Source organism: Rhinatrema bivittatum, chromosome 1, assembly GCF_901001135.1.
Source record: "Rhinatrema bivittatum chromosome 1, aRhiBiv1.1, whole genome shotgun sequence".
Taxonomy (NCBI): Eukaryota; Metazoa; Chordata; class Amphibia; order Gymnophiona; family Rhinatrematidae; genus Rhinatrema; species Rhinatrema bivittatum.
The window spans coordinates 515,978,331-515,988,815 of record NC_042615.1 but is presented as its reverse complement, the minus strand read 5'-3'; the positions used below and the strand labels follow the sequence as shown (position 1 = coordinate 515,988,815).

Below are 10,485 nucleotides of genomic sequence, written 5' to 3'. Positions count from 1 at the left end.
AAAGCAGCAGGCCAACCCCACCAGTGAAAGAAGACCCAGATAAGGAGGAAGGGAGGGGCCTGGATGAGAGAGAAAGGAAGGAAGCGAGATGAAGGGAGTGAATGAGAGGGGTGAGAGAATGTAGAAGAGTGGAGTTAATGAGGAAGGAAAAAGAAGGGAGAAGGGATGGAATATGAGGGCCTAAATGAAAGGAAGGGACAGAATGAGAGAGGAAAGTTGGAAAGGGAGGGAATATGATGGAGGGAATATGAAGAGTGAGTGGAGGGAGAGAACATAAAGGAGATCTGTGTGCCAGCCAGTGGAGCTCTCTCCTCACCCTAACAGAAAGACAACCTAGAGTTGCAGTATCCTAATTTGTCAGTAGGAAGAGGAAGAACATTAGATGTGTGGGAGGTTGAGAGTGGGAGGGTAAGGAAAGGGAAAGAGTTGGGTAATTAGGGAAGGGAAGGCAGAATTAGGCCTAGCATTACCAGGAGCACATAGCAGCAGTGGTGGAAGAGAGGGAGGGAGGGACCCGGTGGGGCCAAAATAAAGAAGGAGGGGGAGAGAGAGTGTGGTAGATGAAGAAATAAAATGTATCCAGCTGGCAACAGAAGAAAGGAAGGTGGTGGAGACTAGAGTCCCTGGTGTGAGTATGTGCATGAGTGAGGAGGTATGAGTGTGTGTGCGCGTGTGTGTGTGTGTGTGTGTGTGTGTGTGTGTGTATGAGAGAGGGAGGGAGTGTGTGAGAGAGTGCCTGTATATGTATGTAGGAGAGAGAGGTGATGGCACATGAGGGAGAGAATGTATGTGAATAGGAGGGCGTGCATAAGAGAGTATGTATATGAGTAGGAGGGGGAGGGTGTGCATGAGTAGGATTGCCAACTGGCTCCAGATTTTCAGGACATGTTTGATTCAGTCCTGGTTTTACTCCCCTGCATGCAGATACTTATAGCCTTGTTTTTCTTAGGAAATGCAATAGGGAAATCAGAATAAGTTCCAGCATGCAATGGGGTAAAAACCAGGATTAGATCAACCTGTTCTGAAAATCTGGAGCCAGTTGGCAGCCCTATGCATGAAAGAGAGAGCATGTGTGTGAGTAGGAGGGGGACAGAGTAGGAGAGAGAGCGAGGGAGTGCAAAACAGAGAGCATGCATGTAAGAATGAGAGGGAAGGAAAGGAGTATATATGAGAGATAACATGTGTGAGAGTGAGAGAGAGCATTAGGGATGTGAATCGTTTTTCAACGATTAAAATTATCGTCCGATAATGTTTATATCGTCTTAAATCATTATAGAACACGATACAATACAAATTCTAACGATTTATCGTTAAAAATCGTTAAATCGTGTTAGTGCGCACTAACTCGAGTTAGTGCGCACTAACTCCCCGTTAGTGCGCACTAACTCGATTTAGTGCGCACTAACTGAAAATGATACAAATAAACACTTTCCAGGTCACTGAAGGTCAGTTAGGAATGAATATGTGTTCCTATTGGCTGGCTGCCCTCTTATCTATTGATATTACCAAGGTTACCACTGAGGTGATGGTTGGGGGGATGGGAAATGGAACTGGAAACTAACGAACACCAACAGAAAATGAAACAAAGTGTTCACACTTCCCAGGTCAGTAAAGGTCACTTAGGAATGAATATGTATGTATGTATTCCTATTGGCTGGCTGTGCTCTTATCTATTGATGTTACCAATATGGTTGGGGGGATGTGAAATGGAAACAGTTGGAAGCTTGACAAAAAAAGTAATGTAATGATCAGCACTCACGTGACTAGAACTTGTTTGTTTATTATTTTTGTTAGCAGGCACCTGAAATGCTAGTGCATGTTGAATTTGCCAATCACTGTGCATTTTAGAAAGGTGGTCCTGGCTGGAACTGTACACAGTTCAAATATATGTAATTGATTGTTGGTAAGTGTATTTTTTAAGTAGCCACACTGGCACCAGTATGTTTACTTTTCCTCCTACTTAACTCACTAGCTCAGCTTTGTAAGAAGGGCTTCTCTGCTTGTGTGTTGTTTTTGTTTGGTGTGAGGAGAGCAGAAACATCAGATCTTTATTCAATCTACTACAGTCATCTCTTACAGTGCCCTATCCCTATTAATACCAGGAGTGTTGTGATCTTCCTGCACACAGTGCCCTAACCCTGATACCAGTCTGAGACAGCTCCCTCCCTGCATTACTAGTGAGAGGCTGGCTTCACAGACAGGGGGGAGCTGCCTGACCCTCACTCCTGACTTCCCCCATGTCCCAGCTAGTGAATGGTGTGTGGGTGAGGGGGGGGGGGGGAGGATGGTGAAGTCTGAGACAGCTCCCTCCCTGCATTACTAGTGAGAGGCTGGCTTCACAGACAGGGGGGAGCTGCCTGACCCTCACTCCTGACTTCCCCCATGTCCCAGCTAGTGAATGGTGTGTGGGTGAGGGGGGGGGGGAGGATGGTGAAGTCTGAGACAGCTCCCTCCCTGCATTACTAGTGAGAGGCTGGCTTCGCAGACAGGGGGGAGCTGCCTGACCCTCACTCCTGACTTCCCCCATGTCCCAGCTAGTGAATGGTGTGTGGGTGAGGGGGGGGGGGGAGGATGGTGAAGTCTGAGACAGCTCCCTCCCTGCATTACTAGTGAGAGGCTGGCTTCACAGACAGGGGGGAGCTGCCTGACCCTCACTCCTGACTTCCCCCATGTCCCAGCTAGTGAATGGTGTGTGGGTGAGGGGGGGGGGGAGGATGGTGAAGTCTGAGACAGCTCCCTCCCTGCATTACTAGTGAGAGGCTGGCTTCACAGACAGGGGGGAGCTGCCTGACCCTCACTCCTGACTTCCCCCATGGCTAGTGAATGGTGTGTGGGTGAGGGGGGGGGGGGGAGGATGGTGAAGTCTGAGACAGCTCCCTCCCTGCATTACTAGTGAGAGGCTGGCTTCGCAGACAGGGGGGAGCTGCCTGACCCTCACTCCTGACTTCCCCCATGTCCCAGCTAGTGAATGGTGTGTGGGTGAGGGGGGGGGGGGAGGATGGTGAAGTCTGAGACAGCTCCCTCCCTGCATTACTAGTGAGAGGCTGGCTTCACAGACAGGGGGGAGCTGCCTGACCCTCACTCCTGACTTCCCCCATGTCCCAGCTAGTGAATGGTGTGTGGGTGGGGGGGGGGGGGGGGGGGAGGATGGTGAAGTCTGAGACAGCTCCCTCCCTGCATTACTAGTGAGAGGCTGGCTTCACAGACAGGGGGGAGCTGCCTGTCCCTCACTCCTGACTTCCCCCATGTCCCAGCTAGTGAATGGTGTGTGGGTGAGGGGGGGGGGGGGGGGGTGGATGGTGAAGTCTGAGACAGCTCCCTCCCTGCATTACTAGTGAGAGGCTGGCTTCACAGACAGGGGGGAGCTGCCTGACCCTCACTCCTGACTTCCCCCATATCCCAGCTAGTGAATGGTGTGTGGGTGAGGGGGGGGGAGGATGGTGAAGTCTGATACAGCTCCCTCCCTGCATTACTAGTGAGAGGCTGGCTTCACAGACAGGGGGGAGCTGCCTGACCCTCACTCCTGACTTCCCCCATGTCCCAGCTAGTGAATGGTGTGTGGGTGAGGGGGGGGGGGGGGGAGGATGGTGAAGTCTGAGACAGCTCCCTCCCTGCATTACTAGTGAGAGGCTGGCTTCGCAGACAGGGGGGAGCTGCCTGACCCTCACTCCTGACTTCCCCCATGTCCCAGCTAGTGAATGGTGTGTGGGTGAGGGGGGGGGGATGGTGAAGTCTGAGACAGCTCCCTCCCTGCATTACTAGTGAGAGGCTGGCTTCACAGACAGGGGGGAGCTGCCTGACCCTCACTCCTGACTTCCCCCATGTCCCAGCTAGTGAATGGTGTGTGGGTGAGGGGGGGGGGGAGGATGGTGAAGTCTGAGACAGCTCCCTCCCTGCATTACTAGTGGGAGGCTGGCTTCACAGACGGGGGGGAGCTGCCTGTCCCTCACTCCTGACTTCCCCCATGTCCCAGCTAGTGAATGGTGTGTGGGTGGGGGGGGGGGGTGGATGGTGAAGTCTGAGACAGCTCCCTCCCTGCATTACTAGTGAGAGGCTGGCTTCACAGACAGGGGGGAGCTGCCTGACCCTCACTCCTGACTTCCCCCATGTCCCAGCTAGTGAATGGTGTGTGGGTGAGGGGGGGGGGGGGGAGGATGGTGAAGTCTGAGACAGCTCCCTCCCTGCATTACTAGTGAGAGGCTGGCTTCACAGACAGGGGGGAGCTGCCTGACCCTCACTCCTGACTTCCCCCATGTCCCAGCTAGTGAATGGTGTGTGGGTGAGGGGGGGGGAGGATGGTGAAGTCTGAGACAGCTCCCTCCCTGCATTACTAGTGAGAGGCTGGCTTCGCAGACAGGGGGGAGCTGCCTGACCCTCACTCCTGACTTCCCCCATGCCCCAGCTAGTGAATGGTGTGTGGGTAAGGGGGGGGGGGAGGATGGTGAAGTCTGAGACAGCTCCCTCCCTGCATTACTAGTGAGAGGCTGGCTTCACAGACAGGGGGGAGCTGCCTGACCCTCACTCCTCCGGGGTATTGTGATCTTCCTGCACACAGTGCCCTATCCCTGATACCAGGGGTGTTGTGATCTTCCTGCATGCAGTGCCCTATCCCTATTAATACCAGGAGTGTTGTGATCTTCCTGCATGCAGTGCCCTATCCCTATTAATACCAGGAGTGTTGTGATGTTCCTGCATGCAGTGCCCTATCCCTGATATCGGGATGTGTGCAAGAAGATCACAACACCCCCGGTATCAGGAATAGGGCACTGTGTGCAGGAAGATCACAACACCCCCAGTATCAGGAATAGGGCACTGTGTGCAGGAAGATCACAACACCCCTGGTATTAGGGATAGGGCACTGTGTGCAGGAAGATCACAACACTCCTGGTATTAATAGGGATAGGGCACTGTGTGCAGGAAGATCACAATACCCCTGGTATCAGGGTTAGGGCACAAGTTCTAGTCACATTGACTGATCACATTACTTGTTTTGTCAAGCTACCAACTGTTTCCATTTCCCATCCCCCATATACTGTCAGTAGGAAACTTGGTAACATGAATAAATAAGAGGGCAGCCAATAGGAATACATATTCATTCCTAAACTGACCTTAACTGACCTGAAAAGTGTCAAATTGTATCATTTTCAGTTAGTGCGCACTAACTCCCAGTTAGTGCGCACTAACTCGAGTTAGTGCGCACTAATCGGAAAAAACGATTTTTAACGATTTTTTAACTAAAAAATCGTGCCTAAGACGATTTTCTTGCCCTGCCACACGATTTCTATCGTTAAGACGATATGGAAAACGATTCACATCCCTAGAGAGCATGCTTTTGTTAGTGTGTGCCTATGAGAGAGAGAGAGAGAGAGAGAGAGAGGAGATAGTTTGAGGGTCCCCCTCCCTCCCCCCTCCCTCCCCCCTCACAAGCCCATGACAATCTCAGATTGACTAGAAACCAAAAGATCCCAGGTATGGAGAGTGAGGAATATTTTTAAATCTTTTATTAGTTTTAATTATTGGGTGTCATTTGATGGGTCTGCAGTTAGGAAATGTTTAATTGGTGTTTGGGATATTTAAAAAAAATATTTAATTATTAGATGTTCTTTTGTTCTGTTTGTCACCTGGTTAAAACTATTTATTCTTTTTATTAATATGGTTTTACTATTATGATTATTTTATATTTCATGATTTTATTGTTTAATGTTTAGTGAGGACTGTTAATGTTTCAGTTTTTCCATTGTTGCACTACATACAACATACATAGTTTCCTGTTCAGTTTTTGTCTGCAGGTTTCTATTTGTGTTTCATGGTCTCTTTTTTATTCTGTATTTGGTGAAAATGTGTTTGTGTTCTGCATGTGACTGAGATGAAATATTCTGCTAGTGTGTAGGGATCTATAGTAGCTTGGCTTGTTCTGTTTCCTAATAGCAGATGTATTGATGTTTCAAGGCCTGGTGTAATATTTGCAGTGATTCCTTTTTCACAGGAAGACAACACTGTTACTGTTTGAAGCTTGACAATTAGATCTGTTTTGGTATAGGATGTTTACTATAATGTAATTCAACTTATGACTGCTTAAGAGTCAAGACCACACCCAACATGTGTTACATACAGTAGGACTAATGCCATATTAATTACAAGTGTCTTTTTTGAAGTGCTTTCTTGCTGGTACCTCAGTAGTGCATGTAAATATAAGGTTTTTGGAAGTGCTTTTTTTACACAGAAGAAGACTGCACTTTGATATCTTTTTTTCGTGTAAGCTCTGTTATTAATGCATACTTTTTAATTGGGAAGCAGAGAACAAGGCTGTAAGAATCACCACACACATGCCTCCACCATTCACCTATCTCCCTCTTCCCCAGTGCACAGATGCTGGGGAAACATGGGAGACAGGTGATAGAGTTCCTGAGAGTGCGGCTGGGTTGTCAGATTCCCAGAAATAGTATCACTGACACGATATGATACTCCTCTGGGAACTTTGATCCCTGTCTCCTACTCTTCCCCAGCATTTCGAATTACCAAAAGGGCCCGACTCCAAGGGGGTCCCCCCCACCCCACTTTGCCTTCTTGCTGATTTCACCCATATCACACCCATAATCACACCATATCACACCCATATCACACAGCCATCTCATCCCTCGCTTCAGGCAGTAGATTGCCTTGAGCTGCCCCTAGGTGAGAGGAAGCGTGTATGTGTGTGTGTGTCTCAGCGGGTGAGAGGGAGTGTGTGTATGCATATGTGTGTCAGTGGGTGCGAGGGAGTGTGTGTTTGTATGTGTGGGGTGTGTGTGTGCGTGAGAGGGAGGGTGAGAAGGAGCATATGAATGTATGTATGTGTCAGTGGGTGTGAGGGAGAGTGTGTGTGTGTGTGTGTGTGTGTGTGTGTGTGTGTGTGTCAGCATATGTATCTGAGGGAGTAGAAAGTTTGGGCATTCCCCTCACCCTCACTAATCCAGAGAATCTCAAGGTGAAATTTTTAAAAATGTTATATGAGTTTAATTATTGGATGTTCAGCTGTTTTGTAATATTCTTTTTATTGGTGTGGCTTTATAATTGCTGATATATATATATATATATATATATTTCTTGATCTCATTATTTGATGTTTTATGAGGAATGGTAATGTCTCTTTTTTTTCCATCGTTTCACTGCATACAGAATCTGGCTTACTGCAATTTCCAGTTCAGTTTTTGTTTGCAGGTTTCCATTTATATTTTATGGTCTCTTTATGCTAAATTTGGTGAGGACTGTTTTCTGCATGTGTGACAGAGGTGAGGTATTCTGTGTAAGGAGTTAAGGTAGATTAGCTTGTTCTGTTTTCCAAATGGGATATGTATTGGTGTTGTAATACCTGATGTAATGCCTGATGTAATACTTGTAGTGTTTCCTTTCATAGGTAGAGTTGTCACTGTTTGACTGCTGGCTGTTAGTATTGTTTCAGTATTGTAGGTTTAATATTTAATTATAATTGTATATGTAAAACATTCTGAGAGTTGAGCACACACCCAAATGTGTTACAATAGGCTTAATGCAATATAAGATCCAAGTGTCTTTTTATTTTATTTTTTGCCATTTGTCGCTGTGCCCGGGATTGCGGGCTGGCTGTCGGCCGGTGCGCACAATCTCACCTGCCTGGAGGCAGGCGCAACTTGAAGTTTAAAGGTCAGGATGGGGGTTTAGGTAGGGCTGGGGGGCGGGTTAGGTAGGGGATGGGAAGGGAAGGTGGGGGGTGGCGGAAGGAAAGTTCCCTCCGAGGCCGCTCCGATTTCAGAGCGGCCTCGGAGGGAATAGGGAAAGCCATCAGGGCTGTCCTAGGGCTCCACGTGCGCAAGGTACACAAGTGTGCACCTTCTTGCACGCGCCAACCCCAGATTTTATAACATGTGCATGGCGGCGTGAGCATGTTATAAAATCGGGCATAGATTTGTGCGTACCGGGTTGCGCGCACAAATCTACGCCCATGCGTACATTTTAAAATTTGGCCCTCTGAGTGTTGGGAGCCACACAGCAGAGGAGATCTGTGTAGCCAAATGCAAAAGTGAATGTAACTAATTTAGCCAGCTGCCTACATCACACCAACTTCTTTGTTCTGCATTTATAGATAGAAGGCACTGGCCCATTGTGATAAGTTCATTTCTCTGTCTCCTTGATCCCTTTGTTTTAAAAGGTGGAAGATATACTGATGGGGCTTTCAGTGCTTCTATAGCTCTTTATTTTGGCCATATGAATTCTCTCCATGTCTGAATTGCCTTCCTCTTGGAGTTTGGTGTGCCACAACATTTTTGTTAATGTAGGTGTGTTTTGGGTTTGAAAAAGTTGGAAAACACTGCTCTAGAGAAGTTAGGTAATGCAGAGCCTGGGGAACCATACAAGCAAAAGCAGACAATCAATGGGAATGCGCTGGAGTGTTGGCGGGGGCATGGAGAAGTGAAGGCAAGCTACAGTCACAGAAAGGGATTAGATGAGCCAAGAGGAAGTGCCTGTACAGTAGGGATGTGCAGAGCAAAATTTTATGTTCATATTTTTTATGTCCGAAAGGGGGTCCCACTTGCGGCCAATATGGACATAAAAAAAATCCAATGAGTTGGGTATATGTAAGAGATGACTGGGTATATGTAAGAGATGACTGCATGGAAGTACACATGAAATGACCCACATCAATGACCCACATCAAAAAGCTCATGATGTTTACGGCATAAAAAGCTGTAAACTTCATCATTGGTCTGAACCTGAGGTGTTACTTTGTGGAACTGTTGCACCTGTGATCTTGAGAAGATAATTTTTTATGTCACTGCACCTCTGACACATTTTCTTAATGTTTTCTTTGATCTCTATTAGAGAGTTATAAAATGGAGCAGGGGAATCGGACAACAGTGACAGAATTTCTTCTTCTGGGTCTCACAGACCGTAGGGAATTAAGAGGTCCTCTCTTCGGGGTGTTCCTGGTGATGTACTTAATGAATCTGCTAGCAAATGGCACCATGATCTCAGTGATTGGCAGAAACTCCCAGCTCCATACGCCAATGTATTTCTTCCTCTGTAACCTGTCCTTTGTAGACATATGTTTTACAACAGTAACTGTTCCCAAAATGTTAAGCAACCTCCTGTCTGACAAGAAGACCATTTCTTTCTCTGAATGCATCACCCAGCTTTATTTCTTTATTGTTTTTATTGGGTCAGAATGTGTACTTCTGTCCATTATGGCATATGACCGCTACGTTGCCATTTGTAATCCATTGCATTATATCACAATAATGAACAGGAAGGTGTGTCTAAGCCTGGCAGCTGCTTCGTGGATCATCAACTTTCTAGATGCTTTGTTACACACATTGTTGATGAATCGGCTCTCCTTCTGCAACTCCAACAAGATCCAACACTTCTTCTGTGACGTCACACCATTGCTGCAGCTCTCTTGTACAGACACCTCCATCAATGAACTGGTGATTTTTACAGAGGGCTCACTGCAAGCAATACTGCCCTTCTTCATCATTGTGATCTCCTATGTCCGCATAATCACCACTATCCTGAAGATCCAATCTACTGGTGGAAGGTACAAGGCTTTCTCCACCTGCTCCTCCCACCTCACTGTGGTGATGCTTTTCTATGGGACGCTATTGTTCATGTACTTTAGGCCATCTTCCAGCTATTCCTTGGCAAAGGACAGGGTAGCCAGTGTTGTGTACAATGTCCTGTCTCCCATGCTAAACCCATTCATCTACAGCCTGAGGAACAGGGATGTGAAGGCAGCACTGAGGAAGACCATACAAAGAAAAATATCTTCTTCCAGAGGGTAAACACTGACCAAGGGAGAGATAACAAAATACGCAATATAAACTACAAAATTTTCCATCCTGCCTGACTCATTCTTCAAAATAATAAAGAGATGGAAAATACCTGCAGCCCATCCTGGCTCTGACTCTCACCATTTACTAGCAGAGTGTTGTAAGGCTCTTAAGTTCCATCCTGTCCCTTTCACCTCAGAGAATCAGATGTTTTCATTTTCAACTCTTGCAGCAAAGACTACACTGGGGCTTCCCAAACCTGTCCTTGGGACCCCACACCCAGCTGGGTTTTCAGGTTATCCACAATGAATATGCATGAGATACATTTGCATACCATGGAGACTCCGTATATGCAGATTGATCTCATGCATATTCATTGTGGATAGGCAGAAAGCCCTACTGGCTGTGGGGTCCCCAGGGCAGGTTTGGGAAGCCCTGGACTACACAGCACTCTGGTTTCATACCTTAAAGTTTATTTAAAAAACAATTGTATTGGCAAAGAAGTATTGATGTTCTTCACTCATAAAATCCAGGATATTCCTGGACAACAGTAGCATTAGAAGAATGTGTTTAAGTCCCAGGTAAAAGCAGAAAATGTTGTGAAATTCACCAAGAATTATTTTAATGAATGATAATGAATGTACTTATTTTGTTAGTTATCCCATCATTTCAATAAAACATAAATTGTATTAATACACATAAA

The 10,485-nt window shown here is 46.9% G+C and overlaps 1 protein-coding gene across 1 annotated transcript; it reads left to right on the top strand.

Moving 5' to 3' along the window:
- The first annotated feature begins 8,849 nt into the window (after positions 1-8,849).
- Positions 8,850-9,794, top strand: LOC115096905 (olfactory receptor 1361-like). Its single transcript, XM_029612186.1, has one exon. The coding sequence runs from the start codon at positions 8,850-8,852 to the stop codon at positions 9,792-9,794; it is 945 nt and encodes a 314-aa protein (XP_029468046.1).
- Positions 9,795-10,485: the final 691 nt, after the last annotated feature.

Bases quoted from the DNA above. Each gene is read 5' to 3' on its own strand.
- LOC115096905 (XM_029612186.1), top strand. From the start codon at position 8,850: ATGGAGCAGGGGAATCGGACAACAGTGACAGAATTTCTTCTTCTGGGT.